Consider the following 27,414-nt stretch of genomic DNA (forward strand, 5'->3'; position numbering starts at 1 on the left):
TCATCCTGCCCCTGGATCCCTGGATTGTCCAAGGCCAGGCTGGACAGGGCTTGGAGCAGCCTGGGAGAGTGGGAGGTGTCACTGCCCATGGCAGAGGTGGCACTGGATGGGCTTTGAGGTCTCTTCCAACCCAAACCATTCTGGGATTCTGTGACCCTTGAGGTGTCTGGTCACCAGGGACCCCAAGGACTCAATGTCCCTGTCCCAGGGCTAGAGGATGACCACCAGCCCGAGGGACTGGGGAGAGAGGGAAGGGCAGGAGCTGCAGCTGTGTTTCCACCTGAGATGCTGCTGATCACTTGGGCTGCTCCTTCCAGGTGTCCCTGGTCAGCCTGACAGCAAACTGGCTGGGATACTCCGAGCTGGGAGCCATCAAATCCCTGCGGACACTGAGGGCTCTGCGACCCCTGCGTGCTCTGTCCCGCTTCGAGGGCATGAGGGTGAGTGTGTCCCCGTGTGCTGCTGGCCCTGACAAGGACACGAGAGCCCTCAGCAGTCCTCTGCATCATGGATGGTTTTCAGGGGCTCCAGACTGGTGGGATCAATGCTGAGGTACCTTTGGTCCAGTCTGACCTCACTCAGTGCTGCTGGGGGGGGCAAGGTTGGGCATGGGGACATGAAGGTCCCATCCAGGTCCCCCAAGGTCTTTTCTGTCCTTGCAGGTGGTGGTGAACGCCCTGGTGGGTGCCATCCCCTCCATCATGAATGTCCTGCTGGTCTGCCTCATCTTCTGGCTGATCTTCAGCATCATGGGGGTGAACCTGTTTGCAGGGAAGTACTACAGGTGTATCAACACCACCACCGGGGAGCTCTTCGAAATCAACGTGGTCAACAACAAGAGCGGCTGCATGGCCCTGCTCTACACCAACGAGGTCAGATGGGTCAATGTCAAGGTCAACTTCGACAACGTGGGCTTGGGATACCTGTCCCTGCTGCAGGTGGTACGTCACGACATGGGGTGTCACTGTCCAGGATGTGTGGAGCAGGGTGGTGGGATGAGCATCAGGGCTGATGTGGGATGGGGTTTCTTAGCTATTTCTTAGCTCCAAAGCTGGTTTTTAACACCAAAAAAAAAAATCCCTTAGGAAAGGAGGGAAACTCCTAGCCAAGAGGAAAAGGGATGGGGTAGAAGATGGGGAAGATTTCACCAGGGAGCTGCTGCAGATGGGTGCAGCAGCACCAAATCTGGCACTGCAGAGCAGCCCCTGCCCAGCACAGGGTGCAGGAGTTGGGAGGGGAGGCTCTGTGGGACCCCTGCACCCCTTTGGAAAGTTCAGCCCACTCCAGCTGTGAGTTGTGGGGCCGTGCGTGGGGCGGGTGACGACTGGAAAAAGGACACACGTGTCCCCTGGGGCAGCTGGGTTCCACTGAACTCCCCACAGCTGGGCCAGGCAGCAAAGGGGAACTGCTCACCACAGCTTTGATAAAAATATAGATGTGGGCTCCATTATTGGGCAGGCTGGGGCTACTCCCATCAGATCCAGGGGAACTGGTGGCTGCAGAATCGGAAAACAACCCCAGTTGATGACCCTGCTTCTAAATTCAGCTTCCTCTTCAGCCTTGTTGTTCCAGCAGATTCAGGAAACAAAATGTGCAGACCTTTTGTTTAACAAATCAGCAGCAAAGGCTGTAAGAGATGCAGTGGAGACCCTGTAAAATACTTGGTGTGGTGCCCCCACCCTGCTGGGATGGGAATTCAGCAGAAGCAGAGGCAGGATGTGGAAGTCAGGGCTATGGAGGTGGCACAGTTTGGGACCGGAAAGGAGGCAGCTGGCCCTTTGGGAAAATTACTTCTAAGAGAGCAGAAGGGAGAAAAGAGTCAATTGCTTATTTTCCCTGCCTTGTTTGCAGTGGTGTTTTGGAAAGTCACTGGTAGTCTCAGCCCCTGAATGGTCCATGCATATTCACCTGGGAATTTCCATATTTCTGGGACATTTTTCTTGTGGATTCAACCCCCGTTCCTCTCCTGCCATTCCCACAGAGAGCCCAGAGTGCTCAGAGCTAAACCCCAGACATGCACCCATCACATTCCCTTTGTTCCCAGCCACAAACTCCCAGAAAGTACATTCTCCACTGCCACAGAATCCTTTGTGTTGGAAAAGACTCCAGGTCTGACCATTCCTGTTCCCACAGGCAACCTTCAAAGGCTGGATGGACATCATGTATGCAGCCGTGGACTCCCGTGAGGTGAGGGGACACGCAGGGACACAGGGCTGACTCCAGGGCTGGATTCCCCCTGGCACACTGGGAACAGGAGCCCAGGGCTGAGACTGGGATGGATCCTTGGCTACAGCATCACCTCTGGCTCTGCCTTTTGGTGCTGCATCCCACCCTTGACTTCAGCCAGGACATGAAGGCTACAGGGTGGAGAAACCCCCCAAATGTATCAGATCATGGAATCCCAGCATGGTTTGTGTTGGAAGTGACCCTAAAGCCCATTCAGTGCCTCCCCCTGCCATGGGCAGGGACACTTCCCACTATCCCAGGGTGCTCCAACCTCTGTCCCACCCAGCCTTGGACACCTGGGCAGCCACAGCATCCCCCTGCTGAGGTGCAGCCATGTGTCCCTGTGCCACCCATGTCATTGTCACCTGCAGCCTGGCCCCACACTGGGCTCCCACCCCACCCCACTGCTGGGGCTGGATCTGCTCCACTCAGCTTCAGTTCCAGGGGCCAAAATCCCCATTCTGCCCCCACTGCTCCAACCTGGAGAGTTCATTCTTCTGCCTGCTGTGACATGATGTCCTCTGGGACCCCTCCAGCTGGGAAAGCTCACCCCATGCTGGAGAATACCTGGCTTGCCTTGAGCAATCAGTGGGTTATGAGAACAGAACAGCCAGTGTTCAGCCATGGGGGTCAAAGAGTTATTAAAAAACTCCAAGTGTTTGAAGAGTGACATGCAAAGGCTCTTCCTACTGTGACCCACCCCCAAAAGTGTCCCCACAGCAGAAGGGGTTTCCTACTAGTCTCCAATGACACCAGGGGTCACCCCAAACACCTACAGGCCTCAAGGGGTGATATTCATTGCCCTTTTTTAGCACCCTTTCATCACCCTCTGAAAATCCTTAAGGCCTCTGCCCCAGCTGGGGCAAAGCTGGCTTGAGAGAAAATCCTCCCTGTTCTGCCAAGAGCTTTCCTCAAACTGGGGGAAGCCAATGGGGTCACCTTGGGGTGTCTCTGGTGAAACACAGAGCAGGATTAAGGGATGCTCCTTGGGATGAGGAGCATTGTCCAGGGATGGCTGGCCTGTCACCCAGCTGTGCTGATGTGACAAATTAATCCACTTTTCCTTTCCCCTCTCAGATACATTTCAGCCCTTGGAATGCTGATTATTGGGAAGAAACTCATCTGCTCATTAATATCACTGCAAAAGACATCCTTTCCCATTCCCCAGCCCATGCTGTGGGATCAGGGATCAAGGACAGGCATGTCCTTGTCCCTCAGTCAGTGTCACATGGATGTCCCTTCCTGTGGCTGCTCCCATTGGGAACACAGAGCCAAAAGTTTTGGAGCAGCCACGCCCTGGCTCTGTCCAAACACCACAAACCCCTGTCTGGGGGCTTGGGGACACCTTTTTGGGACAGGGTCAGCCTCACATTTCCCGTCTCTCCTGGCCAGATTGAAGAGCAGCCAATGTACGAGGTCAACCTCTACATGTACATCTACTTCGTCATCTTCATCATCTTCGGGGCCTTCTTCACCCTGAACCTCTTCATTGGCGTCATCATCGACAACTTCAATCAGCAGAAGAAAAAGATGAGTATTTCCTGGCTCCTGAGGGGCTGCTCTAGGCTGGAGGGGGCCAGCACAGCAGTGGGGTGATGGGACCAGGGCCACCATGGCCAGGACCAGGATGGATCCCAGGATTCTTGTCCATTAGTGGCTTCCTGCACTGGGCAAACAGCATGTGGAGCTTTGTGTCTTGGTCACAGCAGTTACAGAGGACTTCATTTATGGGTGCAGAGGGAGGAAGCAAAGGGAGGCTGAGTTTTCTCTTCCCTGGGCCATCACTTTTATTTTCTTTTCCCACCCTGGGATCATTTTCCCATGCACAAGGTTGAGACTCAACTTCTCCTTCCAAGCCAGGAGCAGGGGAAGAGGGTGGGCAGGGCCAAGCACACTGGTGGTGCTGAGCAGGCTCTGCAGGGCACAGAGAGGACACCTTGCTCCCAGCAGGATCTCTGAGGGGCTGGAGACGCTTGGTGGGGAGGGACATGGTCAGACACACTTGGTGGGAAGAGAATTCCTGAGACTAACAGCGGTGATTGCCTTTATACTTTGGAGGCAAAGACATCTTCATGACAGAAGAGCAGAAGAAATACTACAATGCCATGAAGAAGCTGGGCTCCAAGAAACCCCAGAAGCCCATCCCCAGGCCAGCGGTACGTTGGGCTCATCCTCCTGGAGTGGAGCACACAGGGAGCACTTCAAGCCACCAGCTGTCCCCAAGGGAATGAGAAGGGTCCAGGGAAGACCATTTGCCCCATTGTTACTCTTCTGACAGGACCTGGCCAAGAGCTGGGCCTTCAGAAGAGGCTGACATCAGGCCACCTCCTTTGGGCCTGCCCTTTAGCCCTTGGTCTGCTGGCAAGGGCAGTGATGGGGTTTCTTTTGCAGGAATTTGGGGTTTTTTCCTAGTTCAGCTCCCAGCTCCTCTCTGGCTCTCTTTTCTCTCAGGGAAAGCTCAGCTTTCAACCCCCCAGAAGGGACCCTGGTCCAGCCAAAACATTCTCAGTTATGATTTGGGTTTTGTAGCCCTGCACAAGGGAGGTCCTTCCCATGTGTTAATTTGTGCCCTGTGGGTGTAATTAGCAAGTGGCTGTGCCCTGTGCCCACTCCTCCTGGCTGTGGCATTCCCATTCCTTCATCCTGAGAGGCACTGGGAGTCTTCCCCCCATAACTTTTGGGGCTGTGAGAGCTGTGCTGGCCACAGCCCTGAGGTTTCCCACACTTGTAAATATGGTTCCTTCTTCTCTTTCTGTTGTGTTTTTGTTTTGTTGTGTCTGTCCTGTGTTCCCACCTCTTCTCTGGTGCTCCATCGTTGCCCTTATGTCCCTCACTGCAGAACAAAATCCAAGGGAAGGTGTTTGACTTCGTTACCAAGCAAGTGTTTGACATCACCATCATGATCCTGATTTGCCTGAACATGGTGACCATGATGGTGGAAACAGATGACCAGAGCGAGCTCAAAACCTCTGTCCTCTACAAGATAAACCTGGTCTTCATTGTCATCTTCACCGGCGAGTGTGTGCTCAAGATGTTCGCCCTGCGCCACTACTTCTTCACTGTGGGCTGGAACATCTTTGACTTCGTGGTGGTTATCCTCTCCATCCTAGGTGAGTCCTGCTGCTCCCACCAGTGCCTCAGGGATCCCACAGGACAATGATGAGTGGAAGTGGTCTCACCAATCCACACCCACCGGGCTGTCACTGGACCCTGCTTGCACCCATCCTTTGAGCAAGACCAAGACAGCAGGACCCTGGGACATGACAGATGTGAGGCCACTCCAGGCTGGATGAGGGGCTGGGGATATTTCTGCTCCTCCTTTATCATTGTAATGGGCCCCCGGCTGGGTAATAATTAGTATAGACTCTATTATTCACAGAAGGTTCATTAATAATAATCTTTATTAAGAAACTTATTGTTCTTATAGATAGTTACAAAACAGTTGGACTTCATTGGTCCTCTAATTCAAACACGATCACCATTGGCTAGTTAAGAAACCACCCTTTGGTAAACAAATCTCCATAACATATTCTACATGTTCACAATACCAGGTGCAGCAAGATATGAATTGTTTCTTATTCTTTTCTCTGATGTTCTCACAGCCTTTTCCCAGACCGATGCCTGGGAAAATTGTGTTTCTCTCTGTGGCCAGAGAGCTGCTCCCACACTCCTTGGTGTTATTTCCCTTGGTGTTCTCTTTCTCTGAAACAGAGCAGCCAGATTTTAACCCTTGGGTCTCTGCTCAGGGATTATTTCTTAATGTTTTGCCTGTCACTGGAGGAGCCTTCAGGGTGGCCTCACCTCACTGTGTCTGCCCAGGTGGAGCCAAGCAGCTCCCCTTCACCTCCCATCAGTGGCACAGCAAACTCATCTGCCCTTCCTCCCTCCACAGGTATCGTCCTCTCAGACATCATCGAGAAATACTTTGTGTCCCCCACCCTCTTCAGGGTGATCCGGCTGGCGAGGATCGGCCGCGTGCTGCGGCTGATCCGAGGAGCCAAAGGCATCCGCACGCTCCTCTTTGCCCTGATGATGTCCCTGCCCGCCCTGTTCAACATCGGCCTCCTGCTCTTCCTTGTCATGTTCATCTACTCCATCTTTGGCATGTCCAACTTCGCCTACGTCAAGAAGGAGTCGGGGATCGATGACATCTTCAACTTCGAAACCTTCGGGAACAGCATCATCTGCCTCTTCCAGATCACCACATCAGCGGGGTGGGATGGGCTCCTCAACCCCATCCTCAACAGCGGCCCCCCAGACTGTGACCCCGAGCTGGAGAACCCCGGGAGTTCGGTGAAGGGAGACTGTGGGAACCCCGCCATCGGCATCTTCTTCTTCTGCAGCTACATCATCATCTCCTTCCTCATTGTGGTGAACATGTACATTGCCATCATCCTGGAGAACTTCAGCGTGGCCACGGAGGAGAGCAGCGAGCCCCTCTGCGAAGACGATTTTGAAATGTTTTATGAAACCTGGGAGAAGTTCGACCCGGATGCCACCCAGTTCATCGCTTACAGCACCTTGTCTGACTTTGTGGACACCTTGCAGGAGCCACTCCGAGTTCCCAAGCCCAACAAGATCAAACTCATCACCATGGATCTGCCAATGGTTGCTGGGGACAAAATCCACTGCCTAGACATCCTCTTTGCCCTGACTAAGGAAGTGCTGGGAGACTCGGGCGAGATGGATGCCCTGAAGGCTACCATGGAGGAGAAGTTCATGGCTGCCAACCCCTCGAAGGTTTCCTATGAACCCATCACCACCACCCTGAAGAGGAAACACGAGGAGGTGTGTGCTACCAGGATCCAGAGGGCATTCCGGCGATACCTCCTGCGGCGCTCGGTCAAGCAGGCGTCCTACATGTACAGGCACAGCCAGGACGCGCTGGGCGAGGACGCGCCCGAGAAGGAAGGGCTGATCGCCACCAAAATGCAGGAGATCTATGGGAACTCTGGGACAGATGTGGAGACAGCCCCTGCCCTGGGCCTCAAGCCCATTCCCAGCTCAGAGACGCCCCAGGATGCTCCTGAGGAAGCACAGGTTTGGCGTAAGGAACACGTGGTGAAAGAGTCACTGGTGTAACACGAGGAGGCTCCACCTCTGGCCCAGCCTGAAGAGACTTCATTTGTATCTCCTGTTCAAAGCTCTTCCATGCACAGATCTCTAGACCTTAGATATTGAGCTAATTTCAGACATTTCAAGCAACCACCTTGAATTTCAAAGCAGGCTCTCCTCCTGATCCTGGGTTTTACAGCCCACTGCACTTGCAAAGAGTTAAATTCTTTTTCTTATGAGAACTCAAATGTGAAATCTGTTGTCGGTGAAAGAGAAACAAGTTAGTTTTGAAATCATCTCATCACGGTAACGATGGTTTTCAGGCGTGAACAGAAGATTATGGTTGTCCTTTCACTTAAAGTAATTATTTATTAATGTTATTTCACAATTAAGAGATTTTCCTGTATTTTATTCTTCCAGAGTGCAGCCAAGCAACCAGTAAAGATGAGCCAAGTGAAATAATATTAAGAATAATTACGGAAAACAGAAGGTTTTGTGAACAAAAATCTCCAAAGTCTTAAAGCAGCACCTTTCTTTTGAACCTCTGAATAAGCTTGATGATTATTTTTTGTTACATACAAGAGAAAGTGCAATTATGTCTTAAAAATTGGTTTGCAAAGCCAAAGCAAAGCATCTGCAGGTTTGTTCTCAGGGTTAAATATCAGGTTTTCATATTTCTCTCAATATGCATTGAAAGCAGAAATCATTCAGGTCTCTGTAGGATGAATGTAAACACTATTTATAGTCAGTATTTTTACTCTGTCTTCCCATTTCCATCCAGGTCTTGTGGCAGGAAAGCAATGGGCAAAGATAGGATTTGGAAAAACATCCTCCAAGAATCCCCAGTCCCCGGGACAAAACTCTCCAGGGTTTTTTTTTCTAGCCCTGTTGCAAGAGGAACCGTCCCACTGGAGTGCTCTTGGTCCAAATGTCCTCTTCATTAGTGTTAATTAATGAGATGCATCCCCAGGGACAGGAGCAGATGTTTGAACAATCCTTTCCGTGAGCTGCCTTAGGGATGCCCAAAATCCCACCCAAGCCCCAGGTGGCTGCATGGAATAAACAATCCCATTAGGGTGTGAATCCCAAAATCCTCAGGCAGAGCATCCTTCCCCAGGCTGGGGCTGCAGAGAGGCCCTGGTGGCACGTTCTGGATGGGCCAGGCAGGTCTCACCAGGAAACCTCCAGGGAGAGGAGCGTTTTCCCAGGGGGAAAAGGGATTTGCTGTTCTTTACACAGGTGAGCAAAAGGAAAGTGAATAAAGGAAAATCACCCGGGCACAGCTGTGACTGCCCTGGATCCCTGGAAGTGTCCAAGGCCAGGTTGGATAGGGCTTGGAGCACCCTGGGACAGTGGAAGGTGTCCCTGCCATGGCAGGGGGTGGCACTGGATGAACTTTAAGGTCCTTCCAACCCAAACCATCCTGTAATTCTGTGAAAAATGGGCAAAAGGCCCTGAGTTCACCTCTGACTACCTTCTGCCTTCAAAAGGGAAAAAAAAAAACCCTCTTGAGATCAAAACAAACATGAACCAAAACCTCTTCCAGTTCAAACAAGGCTGTTCCTGAAGCCAAAGGCTCTGATTTTTTGTACTCTGATGATTCTCTTCTCTTCCCGGGCTGCTTGGGGCGGTGCCACCCCAGGTGCCCCATGGCCAGGCTGGCCGGGAGTGCTGCTGAGCCACTTTTCATGGCCAGCATTTCCATGGGAAGCATCCCTGGCACGGCAGCCCCCGCCCGGCCCGTGGTTCACAATCGATGCTGCTTCTACGTTTGTGTCGTCAGGGATGGGGAAATGCCCCAGAGCAGGGTTTGTGTGAGCTAAAGCCGTTCTTCTTTGTACATTTCTTACAATAAACAACAGTAAATGATCTGTTATTATGGTACCAAATGTGTTGGGGGTGTCTTGGGGGAGGAATATATTTTTGTAGTGCAGAACTTTAACACACTCTTTGTTGATGGCTGCTTGAGGGCCCACAGTATAATTGAGAAGTCCATATCTATCTGCTTGTAGAGATTGTATTATTTTTTAAAGGAGCTGTACCCCCTTTAAATTGCCCTTAATTCGCTTCATTAGGGTTCATGGGTTTTCCTTGGAGAAGAATTAAGAGTGAACTTAGATTCATTTCACGGGCAACACCCTCCAACACCCCTGTGCTGGGAGGGGTGAACACCCCTTCCCTTGGCTCCCTGTGCTCGGCCAACCTCAACAGGACCTGGGGGGTCTCATCCTCACATCCCCTGGGACCTCCAGCCCAGCTCCCAGAGCTTCTGCTCATGAACCCACCCCCTGGAGCCCTCGGTGCTCACCAGGAGCCACAGGAGACGCTGCTGTGGGCTCCACCAAGGACAGAGGAGGGCTTGGAGGCATGGGGATGTGGGACCTTCCCCGTGGGGCCACCAGGTTCCCCTACAGCCCCTGTCCTGGTTGCTGTGAGCACAGGGGTCTCCAGGGGAGACTGAGTCCCTCAGGGCCTTTCAAGGGTGCCAGGGAGCCCTCGGGCAGCACAGGGGCTGATTTGGCCACTGTCACTGCAAACCTTCTTCAGTTTGTGCCCTCCTGCTTTTACCTCACAGGCCTTTCCCAGGCACCCCCAGCTTCCATCTGCAGCCCCAGAACCCCATAAAAACCCCTCCAGTGCCTGCCAAGCACGTGGGCATCCCTTTCCCCTTGCCCTGCTGGGATATCAGGGCCAACCCTGCTCTCCCATCCAGACCAGGGGTGACAGCAGCAGGACTTGGCAGTACTGCCCTACATACAGAACCAGGAGAAGGCACCTCTCACATCATCATGCCCTCATGGAGCCACTTTTTCTCTGGAAAACTTTATTTCTCTTGCTTCCTGTCCCTTTGCATACAAAGTCAGGCTGGGGCTGGTACCCAGCACCCATCAGATGCTCAGAACTGGCAAAAACCCCTCCCAGCCTACAGAAGATGAAGGTTTGGGGAGGCCCCAGGCAGTGGCACCAGGCTCTGGGGACCAACAGGACTGGCAGAAGTACCCAGAGGTGTTTTTCACTGGAGTTACAGTTCAGTGCTCACCCAACGAGCAACAACGGGGGGGCAGAGCCTGGGGGAAACTGCTCCTGCAGCAGAGCTCACCTTGGGGGCCTCGCTGTGCTTCCCTGGGGCCTGGCTGTCCCAAAAGTCCCATGGAGAAGGATCTTGGAAGTGGAGAAGGGTGGGCATGGCTGGTACCCAAGTGACTCCTTGTTTTGGCCATTTCCCCATCTCATCTTCTCCCTGGAAGCGCCCAAAAAATGTGGATGTGGCACTTGAGGACATGGGGGGGTTGGTGGTGGTCGTGGTGGTGCTGCTGAGCTGATGATCCTAAAGGTCTTTTCAAACCGCAATGATTTTGGGATTGACTCATGCTTCTCTGATTTTAGATTTCTGGACTCCCTGGGATGCAGGGATGGGAGCTGAGGGACCCATCCCACAACAAGCAACCCCACAAACATCCCCTATTCTTATCCCATTCCTGCTGCAGCTCTTGGCTTCTGGGCCACCATCAATCCTGCCCATCCTCTTCAGGGCCAAACACCCTGGGGGGATGTGGGGAGCTGGGGGGAAGCCCTGAGGGTCACCCCCATCCTGTCCTGTCCCCCAAGATGTGGCCAGGGTGTCCACATCCCATTCCCATGGCACATCCCATTCCAGCCCTGGGCACATCCCATGCTCAGCCATGTTTGGCACCTCCTGCTTTGCAGATGGGCTCCTCCCCAGGTCTGCTGCAGGGCCAGTCCTGGCCACCCCCAGGGAATATTGGCACCACAGGGAGCCAGCAGGGGACACCAGGGTGGACAGTGCCCAGGGACAGGAGAGTGAACAATGCCCAGCAACAGGAGGGTGGATGAAACCCAGGGACAGGAGAATGGACAATACCCAGGGACACAGAGATGGATCATACCCAGGGACAGGAGGATGGATGAAGCCCAGGGACAGGAGGATAGACAATGCCCAGGGACAAGGAGATGGGCAATGCCCAGGGACAGGAGGATGCAATGTCCAGGGACACAAGGATAGACGATGCCTAGGGACAGGGAGATGGACAATGCCCAGGGACACAAGGATGCAATGCCCAGGGACAGGGAGATGGACAATGCCCAGGGAATAAGGATGGACAATGCCCAGGGACACAAGGATAGACAATGCCCAGGGATAGGAGGATGCAATGCCCAGGAACACAAGGATAGACGATGCCCAGGGACACAAGGATAGACAATGCCCAGGGACAGGAGGATGCAATGCCCAGGGACACAAGGATGCAATGCCCAGGGACACAAGGACAGACGATGCCCAGGGACACAAGGATGGACAATGCCCAGGGACACAAGGATAGACGATGCCCAGGGCCCCGGGGCTCACAGGCTCCCCAGCGTCTGCACCACATTCAAAACCAGCCCCGAGGGAAAGTCCCCGGCAGGGAGGATTTACATGAGCAGGAAAGGGGCCGTGCACAGAGCAGCAGCTTTGCCATTTTTAGGTCCTGGGGCCAGGGTGGTGGAGCAGCCGCTGTTTCTGCAGAAGCACAGGTTGGATGTTTTCCTGCCCTGGGCACTGAAGTATGGCTGCTCTGGGCACGAGGCTCTGGCTGCTCCCGGTGACCCTCTGGCTGCTGCCTCTGCTCACAGGTAGGCACCAAACGGGGTCTGCACTTCAGAGCAAGGAGCCAGGACACTGCCTTGGGCTGTGTCCCCTGCTCGGGGCCTTCCCCCAGCTCTGCCTCTCAGTGCAATAATTTTAACCTTTGTGCTGGTCTCTCTCAGTCCTGCTCTGTGCTGGGAGCCTCATGGGGAGCCCAGGAGGGCACACAGGGCTGGGAGCCCAGTGCCTGCCTGGGGTTTGGGTTTTGCTTCCCTTGGGGTGTGCAGACAGGACACGTTCTGGGGCAGGCAGGTGGCTTTGGCTGAGCGGCTGCAGAGCCAACCCGGCTGGGGCTGCAGGTGGCAGGAAAGAAGGGTCGTTGAGGTTTATTAACCATTTATTACTCTCAGAGGCCTGGGGACGGGGCTGGCACATTGCCAAGGGTCTGGCCTCTGCTCTGTGGGGTTCAGTGCCCAGGAGCAGAGGAGAAATGGGAGGAAAAAGGCTTTTGGGGAGATTTGTGGCGTTTGTGTGAACATCCTGCGCTGTTCCCCTTGGAGAAGCAGCAGCAAAAGCCAGGACATGGTTCCTGTCCCTTTCCAGCTCCTCTTGCCTGGTGCAGGGACAGCTACAAGAACCTGCAGCAGATCGCACCTTCAGAGGGAAATGTGTGCCCACGGGACAAAGGGCATTTAAAGAGCTTCTCTGGGCACACAAGTCCAGCAGTGGATTCAAGGCTGCAGGGTTTGAACGTGGCTCTCATGATGATTTTGGGGGAGGACGGGGAAGTTCAGCCCTCCTGTGGCTGCAGTGGAACTCCTGACTCAGAGGGGTGTGAGGGACCAGCCTGGCCTCCCTTTAGAGACACCAACAGAACCTGGGGAGCAAAGCCTTGGCTGGTGGCACTGCGGGTGACAGGGACACAGCCAGTGCCCAGCCAGGACAAAGGGCATCTCTCAGCCTGGAACAAAATGGAATGGGGCTGGAAGGGAGGATTTGCCTGCAGAGGTGTTGGTGCTGAACGTGGACAGGGCAGCAGGGCCCTGGAAGGGGCTCTGGGGCAATGAGAGGAGCCCCTGCCCAAGCAGGAGGTCCCTGCAGGCTGGGAGTCTGCAGGAGGGTGGCACAGAGCTCAGGCTGGGGAACTGAACCTTTCTTCTTCTTTTTCTGTTCCTTCTTCTCCTTCTGGGGATGGAGAGGTTTGCAGCTGCCCTGCACGAGGTGCTGCAGCCCCACCTCCATGCCAGCTCCTCCACAGGGTTTGGTGAATCTCCATCGAGAGGAGGGAACTGGGCACTCAAGCGGGGCAGTAAACAGGGCAGGGGCTTCCTGCCCAGCTGCAGCAAGAGGAACCAGCCCAGAGGCACTGGAGCTGTGGGCAGGGCACCCGTGGGTGCTGGGGGGGTCCCCACCTCCCCCTGCTTCCTGCACTGCAGGGCCCACAGCACCAACCCTTGTCCCAGGGGGCTGCATGGCCACGGGATCTGGGAACACCCCTGGCCACCACAGGGCTCCCAGCCCAGGAAATCCCAGCAGGGAAGGGTTCCTGGTTGGTTCAGGGAGTGGGGATGCAGAGCTGGGAGTATCTGGAGCCCTCCTGTTAGGCACCAGCCTCAGGGACATTATAGAAAGCAGATTTCACTGGGGTATCAACCAGAAAACAACCTGGAAAACTTTCAGGAGACAGGATGGAAATCGGAGGGTTTGTACCCAAATCTGTGCTGCCCCAGGCCCTCTGAGCAGGAGGCAGTTGCTGTCCTGTTGTTGCTCCATCCCTATGGAGTGGGCAGGAAGGGCCAGGGCATGTCCATCCCTCTGGGGACATCCTGGTGGGCTCCTGGCCACGATCTCAGGCCCTTCTCCTGTCTTGCAGGTGGGACCCCAGCAGACAAGAACAGCACTGACAACAGCACAGGTACCCCCAGACCCCTCTTCCCCTCCGTGTGTCCCCAGGGTCCCTCCTGTCCCACAGAGCTGCTGTCCCACCTCCCATGGGCTTTTCCCCCCCAAAGGCCATTCCCAGGCTGTGACATCCCCCATGGCTCATCCCCAGTCCTGCTCCTTCCTCTCCCTCTGCAAAGCCAGATCTGCTTCGTCTTTCCTGAGCATCCACAGGTTTTCCCTCTGCATTTGCTGCATGGACAAGTCTGGGACAAGCACTGGCCTTGTGCCATTGTCCTTGGCCATTCCCACCCATGGGGCCCTAAGGGTGACCTCTGCAACCCAAACAGGCTCCTAAAGTCACCACTCTGGGACTAAGCATGGCCAAAAAAAAAAAAAATAAAGCAAAAGGCAAAAAAAATGTGGAAGCAAAAGAGAAACCAGCTGGGATTCCACAGGCTGTAATTTTGGAGCTGAGATCAACTAAATGTGCACAGAGAGGGGTGGGAGCAGGACAGGAGTATTGGAGCAAAGGTATTCCCACAGAAATATGGAGTTCCCATTATGATGCCTTGTGAAGGCTGACCTAGAACAGAGACTAGACAGAGCTCAAGAATATCAGGGCAACCCCAAATCTGGGAATGATTGGTATCTGACTCCAAGGCTTCAGAATGCTGAACTCTCCCTTTGTTAAAACTATACTGTATGACATCACAACTATATTAAAGAGATACATACTATACTATATCATACTTATTTCTAACTACTGAAATATACTAAAGAAAACTCATGACTGGCTCCCGACAGTCAGGACACAGCTTTGAGTGATTGGCCAAGGAAACAAAACAATCCTCAGCAGAATCCGATTACCAAATCCCTTCAGGTAAATAATCTTCCAACACATTCCACATGTTCACAAGCACAGGAGCAGCAAATGAAATAAGAATTGTTTTGATCATTCTTTTCTCCACTTCTCTCACAGCTTCCCTCTGTTCAGAGGGCATGTGAATACCACACAGGTTTATTTATTGGAAGGCCTCAATAGATCCATCTTGGGCACCACAAGAGCCCAGTCAGGGCTGCACCCCAGGTGAACCCAAAATGGTCACAAAATGCCCCACTGATCAAGGGGTCTTTCACTTTTATCAATTCTGTCCATTTGCATATTGGAGTTAATTGTCCAATTACAGCTCCAGCCCATGAAGTCCCATCCTTCTTGTTTTTCTCTCTACAGCCCACGTTGTTTGAGCTCTTGGGCCTGAGATCTGGATCATTTGTCCTTGGTCCCCAGCTAGAGAAGGAATTGTTTTGTCTCCCTGCTCTGTGCATAGAGCTCACCATCCCCTCATATGAAGCCCAGACCCACCCACTAAAGCAGCACAGAAAAATATAAAAGTTAAAACCTGAGGCATCGATTAAAAGCAGACTTCCACCAAAAGCCTCAGATCTCAAGGAATCACAGAATATCCTGATTGGAAAGCACCTCCAAGGACCATCCAGTCCCACTCCTGGCCCTGCCCAGACACCCCAACAATCCCACCCTGGGCATCTCTGGGAGTGGTGTCCAAACTCTCCTGGAGCTCTGGCAGCCTCAGGGCTGGGACCATTCCCTGGGGGTCTGGGATGAGAATAATTCACCGAAACCAATCTGGATGCTCAAAAGCAGCATGAAAACGGGAAGCTCTTTGTTTGGGAGGGGCGGGGGGCTCCCATGGGTGGCTGCAGTGACAGCCTTGTCCCCTGCAGATGGCATGTGTCCCTCGGTGCACCAGAACGTGCGGTATGTGGCCGTCAAGAAGAACATGCCCATCTACTTCGTGTGCTACTCCCAGGAGCCCCAGGCCATGCAGTGGTACAAGACAGCAGAGGACAGGGAGGACCTCTCTGTGCTGGATCAGAACACGGCCAGGTACCACGTCGAGAGGACAAACGTCTCCATCAACCTGACCCTCCTCAGGACCAGCTCCGATGACAACGGGATCTATGTGTGTGACAGGAAGGGCCTGGTGCAGAAGGAGAAGCTGCACTCGTGTGGGACAGAGCTCCGGGTCATGGGTGAGTGAGTGGCAGCTCCATCTCGGCACCAGTCTGTAAGAACGTCAGGGGGTAGGACAGTCAGGATGGACAGAGATGAGAGATCTGTGCAGCCAGGTCAGGAACTTGGGGTTTATTGCAAAGGGCCTGGGTGCAGGGCCCTGCTGGGAGCTGCCAGGCACAGCTCAGAGCAGGACTGAGAGAAGAGAGGGGAGAGAGGATGAGAGGATGAGAGGGTAAGGGAGTAAAAAAGATAAGAGCATAAAAGGGTAAGAGAGTGAGGTTTCTGTTACAATACAATAAATCTTCTGTGTTGAATATTCTAATTCTCACTCACCAATCTAGTACAAGATACAAATCGTATAGCATTTCCATACAGCCTATAAGAATCATTACATTACCATACTGGGTTACATTTTAAACCCTAAAAACTCCTCTTTGGGCCCTTCTGCCAAGCTGGCAGGGTCTGCTGTGACCCTTGGGCCTGTCTGCAAGCAGAGGGTGTTGTTCCATCAAAAGGGGATCACCTTCAGCTGGCCACACCATTGTTTTCCAGTTGTTCAGTAACTGAGGGATCTCAAAGCTTGCTTTCATTTCAATCTCGCTGATGGTTTCCATATTCCCAAAATCTTTTGCCAGGCAATCATATTTATAAGGCTTTCCTGTTTCATCTTCCCCAACACTCTCCCATTTCCCCCTCCATGTGAACCCTCCATGGTGCTCCCACACCTCCCCCTCTCCCTGTGCTGGTGGGACCCTCTCTGACCCAGCTGTGGGTGCCCTGTGGCACCCCAGAGGTTCCACTCCTCACTGCCAGCCCCAAGGAGCAGGACAACCTCCCTGGGTCTGCCCTGGCATAGCCATCCTGCAAAAACCAGGGACATGTTCCTCTAATAAATCTGATTTGTCCTGCTCCTGGTGACTGGTGTCCCATTCCAGAGCTGGTCCCTGATGCCAACCCTTGGGGCAGCTGCAGTGCTCTGGTCTCTCCCAGTGCAGAGGACAGGTCACCCTGGTCCCCACATCCCCCCTTGGTGACACATTCTGGCCTTGGTGAGCTCATCCCTCCTCTGCAGCCTGGCACAGAGGTGACCTGGGCTCTCCCTGTGCTGCTGCTCCCAGGTACCAGCAGCATCAAGCAGTTCCAGAACAGGAACACGCTGAAAGATGCCATCATCATCATCCAGTCCATCCTGCTCGTCATCTTCATCAGCATCCCCATCCTCCTCTTCCTAGATAAGGCAAGTGACAGTGCCTCCAGCAGAGGGGATGTCCCCAGCTGGGCTCACAGCAGTGTCCTGCAGTGCCTTCCAGGCAGGCCAGTCCTGGCTGCAGGATGGGTTTGGGGTTGTGGGTGGGAATGTGGGTATCTGAAATGGGAACAGACCCATCTCAAATGCTGTGTGGGGACTCCTCGGATGTGCCTGTGGAAGTGGTGGGACCTGGCCTGGGGGACCAAGGCTGGGGACAGGGGATCCTGGCGGGTGCTGACCCCAACCTGTGACTCTCCATAGGGTGAAGACAAGAAGAGCCCGGAGGAGGACCACACCTATGAGGTAATTAATGATAGCAGGACCTCCCTAACATGACCTGAGCCTTCACATAGGGGATTGTGCCCCTGCTGGGTGTCTGCTGGGGGTCACCTTGTAGTCCCTTCCTTGGGAGGACAATCAGGGCACCTTCCTCCCAAATTACACATCAGCTGTGCTGAGCTGCCCCAGGAAGCACCCAGGGCACGTCCAACATCCAACACCCAGCCATGTCCATCCTCTGTCCCTGTCAGAAGCTGCTCCAGGCTCAGGGGGAGCAGCGTGGGAGGGTCCCCAGCTGGGTGTCCCACAGATGTGCCATGGCTGGAGCCTCCTGCCATGTCCTACCCTCCTTGTCGTTGCTGCAGGGGCTGGAGGTGGAGCAGATGGCCACCTACGAGGACATCACTCCTTTCCGGGACGTGAAGGCCAAGTGGACAGTGGGGGAGCACCCAGGTGAAGAGTGAGGGGTCCTGTGCCCCCTGCCAGGCCCTGCCAGCACCCTGCCAGCCCCCGTGGGGACAGATCCCCTGGAGCACGGCTCTGCCTGGATCCCGGGCTGCCAACACCTGCACAGCTCAGGGCTGGGAGCCTGTCTGGGGTGCTCACGTGTCTGGGCTGTGTCCCTGAGGCTGTCCCACCCCACTGTCACTGTCCCCACCCCTGCTGACCGACCCCTAAAGCCTCTGTAGAAATTAGGAGCCACCTGTGATCCCCCAGCAGCAAACTGGTCACACAGCCCAGGCAGCCCCAGCACTGAGCTCCAGCCTGGGCAGTGCCAAGGAAGGGCTGGGAATGAGGGCTCTGCTCCAGCCCCACCACCCCAGGAAGGACAGGACCAGGCACTGCAGGGACACTGCCAACAGCACCGTGGGGCTGTTGTGAGAAGCAGATTTTGGGCCACTCTTCAGCTGCCAAAGCCAAGGCTGTGTCCACAGGCCCCGGTGGCAGAGGTCTGAGGTGCAGGATCCCCCCAAAGCACCTCCTGTTCTCCAAAGACTATGGAAGAGCTGGGGAGAAAGGTCTCTCCCAAAGGCTTGCTGCTCCCCAAGCAAGAGCTGGCCCCTGCCACAAGGTTGTCCCCATGGTGAGGGACATGTGTGACCTCAGAACATCTGGGAAAATTATAAACTGTGGGGCACAAACCTCCAACTGCTTTTGAAGTCCTAATAAAGGTAATGGGTGAATCCTCATCGTGCTCCATCCTGCCATGCCCATTCCAGGGGTGTCCCATAATCCTGGTGCCAATTTCCTGGGAATAATGAGCAGCTTTTTGGGTCCAGCTTAGCAGGAAACCAAACTTCACCTCTTCAAACTTCACCCAGAGGGCAGGCAGGGATGCAAAACAAAAAGCAGCTGTGAGGCTACCCATGGGGACCTCAACAGTGCCAAAACATCAGCTTGGGATGGGACAAAGAGAATCACCAGGATCCAGAGCAGGAGAACAGGACCAGCAGCTCCACTCTTAGCTAGATCTGGGCTTGAAGGAGAAGCTAAAAAACATCTGGAGATTGGGTTTGTCATTAAATTATCTTGGCATGGCAGCAACAGCTGAGGGTGGTGGGCTCAGGGCCAGCTGGGCACCCAAACCAGGGCTGGGGGGCACAGTGGGCGTGGGGTCTTGGCTGGACGAGGGTGACAAGGACATTGTGACTCAAACTGTCCCCTCTCAGAGAGCCCAAGGCCTCTGTGTCCTGGTGTTTCATAACATTTTGGGCTCCAAGCAGCTCCTGCAACTGCTCTGCACCCCAAAAACAGCCAGAGAAGGGTAAAATTCTAAGCAAAAAAGTATTTTCAGAAGTAACAGGATGGTTCTTTACCAGTAAAGCAACTCTGTGGAAAACTGGAATTCAGTTTAAACAGCACAAAACCCAGCATTTTGGAATCGATTTGTACTAGTTAAATAAAAGTACCCCAAATTTAGTTCTGCCACATATATATAAGTTATTTAAGCATATTTTACTTATAAAATTGGTTAATTAAAAAAAGGAACATTCAGAGGGAAAGAAAAGAACTGGTTTCCATGTTTGCCAAGATTTTAGGACTAGCAGAGCTCATCCCTCCATTCCTTGTTTTCAGTTTCCAAATGAAAGATGGAAGTTGTTAGGGTTTTTTTTTTCTGGCCTTCCCAGCTCCAGATTCCTCAGATCTCTGTAAACAACTCACTCAAGTGACTGAACAGAATAATAGAAAAAAATAAAGACAATCTGCTGTTTGCACCTGGTGAGGCACCACTTGTATCAAAAGCAATTTTTATGACCTCGGTCCTGCTCTGCTGCTCCCTCAACCCAGGGCTTTGGCCTCCTTTAAAATGCCAGAAGTAAAATAAATATTTCTGTAGTGTTGTTGGTTTATTTGAAATGCTTGGAGTAGTTTCTAAGGAGCCTGGAGATGGGGGCTTCATTTCATTCTATAGTGAGAGTGATCTGTGTTTAAAACACATTAATGTAAATAAATATATCAGTCTATACAGCCCAGGCTCTGTTTTTTGTCCTGATTTCTGTCATTGAATCATGGAATCACACAGGTTGGAAAAGCCCTCTAGGATCATTGTGTCCCTCACCACTAGCCCGTGTCCCCAAGTGCCACATCCACAAACATTTGAAATCCTTCCAGGGACGGGGACTCTACCACTGCCAGGGCTGGACAACCCCATCCAGTAAAGGAATTTTCCCTAATATCCAATCTAAACCTCCCTGGCACAGCTTGAGGCTGTTTCCTCTTGTCCTTGGGAGAAGAGACCGACCCCACCTGGCTACAATCTCCTTCCAGATGATTGCAGGGGGGGGAAATTCCCTGTTTCCCATTGAGATGCTCAGGCAGACAGGTGGGGCTGCCTGGGGAGCTGAACCTGGGGGTTCAGCCTCATTTTTTCACAGGAGTTCAGTGAAACCCAGCAGTTCCACCTCTGGCAAATAATCCCCATAAATCTGACATGGAATTTCTCCTTGGAGCAGTGAGTTAGGAGAGATAATTCCCCACACCTCAAACCTTCTGCAGAGCTGGGCTGTGGCTCGTCGACTGCTCCTCGGTCAGGATTCCCCGGGCTGGGGATCACCAGGACCCCGGGAGCACACCCAGGAAAAGCTGTTTCACTCGTTTAAAAGCTCGGGGAAAGCTGGGTGGACACGGAGCCATCCTGAAGAGAATGGAGGGATTTTTTTTCTTTTCCAAGGAATGTGGAAATCATGGAGTGTGACGCTGCTTTAGATGGGTTGGGAATGCAGGAATTACAGAGCCAGAAATTGGCCCGGGTGAGGTTTGGGAGCCGCTTATGCAACCGCGGCTCTGCCCGGCCCGGCGCTCGTCATGCGCCGCTTCTGCCTCATTTACTGCGAGACAGCGCCGGGGACAAAGCCAGCCCGGGGGAGCGGAGCGTTCCGTGCCGGGACAAAGCCAGCCCGGGGGAGCCTGGCCCGCCTCAGCCCGACTCAGCCCGGCCCCCCCGTGCCGGACCATGTGGGTTTAGCACGGCTCTGACCCAGAGCTGCGCAGGACGCGGGATCTGCAGTGACACAGCATCTGCAGTGACACAGCGGCGTCATTCAGCGCTGGGCTGGGCTGAGCCCTGACGGATTTAAACACGAGCTGGAGTAGAAAACATAAAAACACTCCCAGATGTTGCCGCTGTGGGGTGACGGGACACCTGATAGCGGCAGGACCCGCTGTTCCCTCTGCTGCCGGGACTGACATTTCCCTGTGACACCACCGCGTCTCCAGCAGCAACACCCGGGGGCTTCTCGGAACAGCCCTGCTCTCCCTCATGTTTATCGAGCAGCTCTCCTCTCTCTACTCCCGCAGCTCCAGCGGCTCCGGGGGTGATGCTGCTGCTTGGAAACCAGAACCACACACAGCAAACGGGCGGCCTGGGCGAGCCAAATCACCCCCGGACACAGGACACCCCCTGAACACCAGAAAAAGGCCAAACCAGTCTGGTTTGGGGCAGTGGGGGCTTTATGTGGGGTAAAAGTCCTTTAAATACCCCCTGGAGCTGCCCACCCCAGGTTCTGTCTTGTTTTTCTGCAAAGCAGGGGTGGGTGGGCTGTGTCCTCTTTTCTTCAAGGCCAGGCTGGACAGGGCTTGGAGCAGCCTGGCACAGGGGGAGGTGTCCCTGCCCAGGGCAGGGGTGGCACTGGATGGGCTTTAAGGTCCCTTCCAACCCAAACCACTCCATGATTCTCTGATTCCCTTCCCCATCTCCTCTTCCCCATCCCTCCTATCTGCTTTCCCCACCATTCTTCTCCTTAATCCCACAGTGTTTCACGTTTGCATCTCAGGCAGGAGTAGGAAGATGCTCATGACCAGGTTTTCTCCCAGCCTTGTCCAGCTGAGGATAAGAGAAAGCTCCCAGAGCTCTGGATTTGCAGTGGGCACGTTGGAATCCAAACCAGCACTAGGGCAGGACAGCTCCTTGTCTCCCCGTGACAAACCAGCTCAGCAAAAGTGTTTGCTGAACTTTTGACATTTTGGGAGAAATTGGAAGTAATTCCTTGGCAGAAATAGGATTCATCTGATAATATCCAGCCAGCTCTATCCCCACAAACAATAGAGAGGAAAACATCACAGAACTATGAATCTTTTAGGCTGGAAAAGGTTTCTAAGTTCATCAGTCCAACCATTCCTCCAGCACTGCCAAGGCCACCGCTAACCCCTGTCCCCAAATGCCACACCCACACAGCTTTAAATCCCTCCAGGGATGGGGACTCCATCACTACCCTGGGCAGCTGTGCCAGGGCTGGACAGCCATTTCAGAAAGAACTTTTCCTTAATATCCAACCTAAACCTCTCCTGGTGCCACTCGCCACTTGCTTTAAGCCTGAAATGTCCCAGGGTGGTCAGCCCTGTGGGCCAAGGTGGCAGAGCCAGGCAGGAACATCAGGAGGACACAACCAATCCCACCATGATCTGATTTGGGTCTTGCTGTGATGAGGAAACCTTTAATTGCAATAAACAGGAGAATATGGCGAAATCATGGAGCACTGGTCTCATCCCGAGGCAAACAAAGCTCCCCAAGCTGCACATCTGTGAAAATGCCCGGGATGAGGTAGCACCACCGTGAACACTTATGCATTTATGCAGGGGGAAGGTGCAGAGCTGTTGTTGTGATCATGGACACACAGATCCATTTTAAACAGACCCCCTGCTATATAAGGGAGGGCTCCACAGTTTCCTTCACCAGGTGAAAGAAGGAAACATACCCAACCAAGCCACACCTGAGCAACTCACCAGCAGAAATGGCTCCAGGTACTTTTTATTTCAGATTTAAAGGATTTCCAGTGCTGGGTATGTAGGGTAACAGGAGACGATGATGATGATGGGGTGGTTCTGTGGTGGGCTACACATACTCCTTACCATTCCTAAATTAAAATATGTCAGTTTCTAAATCCATGAAAAAGAATATATTTCCCTGAAGTGTGACTCTAATCCACTAATTAATCTTTAACCTAAAGTGGGCAAGGAGAGTGTTGTGAGCTTAAAGAACAAGATCAAGCCAGTTGTAATAGTTACTATTACCATAATATATTGGCAATATAAATGTTTATAAACCATTTATATTGCCAATATAAATGTTGGCAGGGATAATAAAACTCATATTCCAAACCTCAGGCAGGGATGAGGATGATGTTTAATAATGTCCAAGTCCTACAGGCTCCAGGGCATTCCTCCTCCTAAGGTTCTTTGTTTCAGATGAGTTTTATGGTCTGTGTGAGCACAGGTGGACATTTGTGTTGGATGTCATGGGCTGAAAACCTTTAGGCTTGACCAAGCTCACCAAATCCTAAAGGTGTGACCCAGGGACCAAAAGCAGCTGGTCACAGCACAGGTGATGCCACCAGCTCTTGTCCCAGGGAGGGCAGAGACAAGGCCTAGGGGAAAACATCAGTATGACAGGGAAAACCACAGGGACACCCCTTATTTTTCATGGAGCAACCACAATTCCAGCCAGAAAGATGCTGCTGGTCTCACTGGGAGCAGCCCCAGCCCCAAGGGCAGGTCCAGTGAAAGGGTCTCCCTCAATTTTAGAGAGGGCTGAGCCCACCCAGTGTCCAACAGGGCACCACAGAAGGTGAGCACGGATCCAGCACGGACAGAAGAGGCTGGGAATGAATTCCCAGGTGCCACCTCCTCCTCAGCACAATCCCCAAGGACTCCCAACACCTTCCTCTCCACTTTGCAGGGTCCTGGCTCTCTCCTCTGGCCATTGCTGTGATCACCCTGGGACTGCAGTGCCCACAGGCAGCTGCCACCTTCCCGGCCATGCCCCTGTCCAGCCTGTTTGCCAACGCTGTGCTGAGGGCTCAGCACCTTCACCTCCTGGCTGCCGAGACCTACAAGGAGTTTGTGAGTGCTGTGGCCTGAGGGCATCTCCTCTGTATTTCCTTGATAGCTCCAGGGCTGTAAAACTTCCCAGAGAATTCCCAGCTGTTGGTGCCTTTGCCAGCTCTCAGGGAGGAGAAGGAACCTTAACAGGATAGGGCAAGTTGTGTCCCAACAGCCTGGACACTGTCACCTCTCTGTCCCCTCTCTGATGCCTCTTTGGGGCCATTTCCACTGTGTCCAGACCCCCTGCACAGGGGTAGCTGGGAGGTGGCACAGATATTTTGCAGGATTTCCCTGTCACCCTTGTCCCTGGGGAGGGTTTGAGTGCTTAACCCCAGCAAGTGCCTGCTGCTACCCAGGAGCTGGCACGGGCTGTCCCTTTGGCACGGGCTGTCCCTTTGGCACGGGCTGTCCCTGGGGATCATCTCCTCCTTGGGAGAACCTGTCCCAGGTGTGTTCTGCTCCTCCTCCTCCTGCAGGTTGCCTGGAGCAGTGTCTGCTCACCCTTGTGACACCCTGTTCCCTCTGGTGACACTGAGTCACCTGCTGCCCACCTGGCCCTTACTGAGGAGCAGCACCTTGCCCTAGAGAGAGGGAGACCTTCAGAGCAGCTGTTGTGCCAACACACAAACTCCTGTTTCCCACCCTGTCCAGAGGCACCTCCTGTCTCCCATTTATTCCTTGCAAAGAGGAACCGTGCAGGAGAGCTTGGGAATTCTCTGAGCTCTCTTCTCCAGCCCATGGGCAGCAGACCTGAGTGTATCTGGGATGTCTCCACAGGAACGCAGCTACATCCCAGAGGACCAAAGGCACACCAACAAAAACTCCCAGGTAGCCTACTGCTACTCAGAAACCATCCCTGCTCCCACGGGGAAGGAGGATGCCCAGCAGAAATCGGTGAGTTCTGACCTGGGGCAGGCACAGACCTGTCTGTGGAGTCCCCACTGCAGGATCAGAGGGTTTCCACCTGTGAGACCTTTGGTGTTTTCACCCTCCTCTCTCTTCTTTGCTGTTTAAACCCTGTAGACTCTTCTGGTTACACTATAAATCATATTCCCAGCTCCAGCATGAGAACACTGCTGTCTGCACAGGACCTGGGGCTGTGTGGTGCCCTCAGCCTGCAAACGAGCTGCAGGAGCAGTGTCCCTGTCTGGGTCACTCCAGGCTGCTCCAGAGGGAGCAAGACACTCCACCAAACACCACACCTACTGAGGTTTGACCCTTTCCTGCCTCAATTTCAGGACATGGAGCTTCTCCAGTTTTCCCTGGTTCTCATCCAGTCCTGGCTGACCCCAGTGCAGTACCTGAGCAAGGTGTTCACAAACAACTTCGTTTTTGGCACCTCAGACAGGGTGTATGAAAAGCTAAAGGACCTGGAAGAAGGGATCCAAGCTCTGATGAGGGTAAGTCCCAGCATGACTGAGGAATAACAGAGATCTTCCAGGCATGGGGCACTCTCAGGGATCCACAGACCACGAGAAATCTTCCTGAATTTCACATCCTTTGGACTTTACTTCCCTTTAGATAATAAGATCATGACCGCCAGTGCACAGGTCCCACCACTGAGGAGGGTAAGAACACAGGACAGGTGTTACCAGCACTGCCACCACCCCTCAGGGAGCAGATTCCACCAGGAATCACAACATTCCAATCCAAAATCTTCCAAACCCAGCACCCAACATCAGACAAACAGCAGCACAATGTTTGTTACATCTCTAGGCAAAGTACTTTGAAACAGGCAAATTTTGCAAGGTTTGAAACCTCACAACATTTTATAAACACGTTTTTGTGCAGGGAAGGACTTGCTCTGATGTGTCCTCTTCCATTAATACAACACTCCAAGCTGAGAGATGGAGGGGGTTCTCTCCAAGGAAGATCTTGTCAAGAATCCCAGAAAGGTTTGGGTGGAAAGTGACCTTAAAGCCCCTCCAGTGCCACCCCCTGCCATAGGCAGGGACACCTTCCACTATACCAGGTTGTTCCAAACCCTGTCCAACCTGACCTTGGACACTGCCAGGGATCCAGGAGCAGCCACAGCTCTGGGCACCCTGTGCCAGGGCCTGCCCACCCTCCCAGAGAGGAATTTCTTCCTCAGACTTAACCTGAATGTCCCCTCCTTTAGTTTAAAACTTTTCCCCCTTGTCACTCTCCCTCTCTTTTAAAGCCCCTTTAAGGTCGTCTTAGGTTTGGGTTTGTTGTTTTAAATTAAATTGCCCGTTATCTGCCAGGACACCCTTCAGTTATGCTTATTCTGTAAGTTTATCTGCCAGCATCACCCTGAAGCTGTAGCTGTGAGAAATTAGTCTGGGCCATTATTTACATCTTCTAGCAGTTAAATAACTCTGCAAGTCAGGCCCTGTGAGCATACCCAGAGCTTCTGTGCTGGAGTAAGGAGGCAAAGGAATCAGGGCCACTGCAGATTTTGTTCAGCATTCTATGTGTGTTTGGGCATTGGGAAACCACACACAGGAATGACACAACTATTTCTTCTTCACCAATTGATGACACTTTTTAATTCACCAAAACCATTCTGATGCTGAGCACAGCAGGGGGAGTGACTTAGTACTGACCTCCAGATGGAGATGTGGGGCTGGATCAGAGCCTTGGGAAAGTGGGGGAAGAGAGAATTATTTGTGCAGTTCCCCATCCCTTTGGCTCGAGGGGCTGCCGTATTTCTCTGTGATTTTGCCTTTATTTTAAGCCCCCCCAGGACACACTCCTGCCTCCCCCTGTGTGTCACTGGCACGCTCAGTGCTCCATCACCCCGCGGCACCACCTCCACCTGCGCGTTCTGCAGCACACACGCCCAAAACCACATCTGAAATCCCATTTAAGAGCGGGGGGCAATCCCCCTGACCTGTCCCAGAGCTCGGCAGGAGCTTTGTCCCTGCGAGACGCCCCTGCCCGGCCCCGCCTCTCCCGGAATGTCCCCGTTGTCCCGCAGGAGCTGGAGGAGCGGAGCCCGCGGGGTCTGCAGGTGCTCAAACCCACCTACGAGAAATTCGAGCTCCACCTGCGCGGCGAGGACGCGCTGGTCAAGAACTACGGGCTGCTGTCGTGCTTCAAAAAGGACCTGCACAAGGTGGAGACCTACCTGAAGGTGATGAGGTGCCGGCGCTACGGAGAGGGGAACTGCGCCCTCTGAGCCCGCCCGCTCCTGGGAGAAGAAACCGGAGAATAAAACCCGCTACTGCTGACACGAGTCTGGCTTTTGGGGGACACGAATCTGGATTTTGGGGGGACAGGAGTCTGGCTTTTGGGGGGCACGAATCTGGATTTTGGGGGGGCATGAGTCTGGATTTTGGGGGGCACGAATCTGGATTTTGGGGGAACATGAGTCTGGCTTTTGGGGGAACATGAGTCTGGCTTTTGGGGGGCACGAATCTGGATTTTGGGGGGGCATGAGTCTGGATTTTGGGGGGCACGAATCTGGATTTTGGGGGAACACGAGTCTGGCTTTTGGGGGACATGAGTCTGAATTTTGGGGGGCACGAATCTGGATTTTGGGGGGACACGAGATGAGTCTGGATTTTGGGGGGGCACGAATCTGGATTTTGGGGGAACATGAGTCTGGCTTTTGGGGGGCACGAATCTGGATTTTCGGGGGACATGAGTCTGGCTTTTGGGGGACATGAGTCTGAATTTTGGGGGGCACGAATCTGGATTTTGGGGGGACACGAGTCTGGCTTTTGGGGGACATGAGTCTGGATTTTGGGGGGGCACGAGTCTGGCTTTTGGGGGACACGAATCTGGATTTTGGGGGGGCACGAGTCTGGATTTTGG

General features: G+C 53.4%; 3 protein-coding genes across 3 annotated transcripts in view; all 3 read left to right on the forward strand.

The window, feature by feature from the left end:
• SCN4A (sodium voltage-gated channel alpha subunit 4) overlaps positions 1–9,147 on the forward strand; it is a 39,648-nt gene extending 30,501 nt beyond the window's left edge. The window contains exons 19-25 of the mRNA XM_036399097.2: positions 318–440; positions 663–941; positions 2,134–2,187; positions 3,619–3,756; positions 4,278–4,382; positions 5,066–5,336; positions 6,119–9,147. Coding sequence (XP_036254990.1) covers positions 318–440; positions 663–941; positions 2,134–2,187; positions 3,619–3,756; positions 4,278–4,382; positions 5,066–5,336; positions 6,119–7,308 — 2,160 coding nt within the window. The 3' untranslated portion in view covers positions 7,309–9,147. The remainder of the gene's footprint in view (positions 1–317; positions 441–662; positions 942–2,133; positions 2,188–3,618; positions 3,757–4,277; positions 4,383–5,065; positions 5,337–6,118) is intronic.
• Positions 9,148–11,819: 2,672 nt separating this feature from the next.
• CD79B (CD79b molecule) lies at positions 11,820–17,777 on the forward strand. The gene is given in 6 exon segments (XM_036399117.1): positions 11,820–11,913; positions 13,740–13,781; positions 15,494–15,802; positions 16,904–17,022; positions 17,296–17,337; positions 17,679–17,777. Coding segments are annotated over 6 exon segments (705 nt in total).
• Positions 17,778–22,544: 4,767 nt separating this feature from the next.
• Positions 22,545–26,776, forward strand: GH1 (growth hormone 1). The gene is made up of 5 exons (XM_036398808.2): positions 22,545–22,554; positions 23,489–23,652; positions 24,412–24,528; positions 24,873–25,034; positions 26,576–26,776. Exons 1-5 carry the CDS (start codon positions 22,545–22,547, stop codon positions 26,774–26,776), a joined length of 654 nt encoding a protein of 217 aa, XP_036254701.1.
• The last annotated feature ends 638 nt before the right edge of the window (positions 26,777–27,414 follow it).

Source organism: Molothrus ater, chromosome 27 (genome assembly GCF_012460135.2).
Source record: "Molothrus ater isolate BHLD 08-10-18 breed brown headed cowbird chromosome 27, BPBGC_Mater_1.1, whole genome shotgun sequence".
NCBI classification, from domain to species: domain Eukaryota; kingdom Metazoa; phylum Chordata; class Aves; order Passeriformes; family Icteridae; genus Molothrus; species Molothrus ater.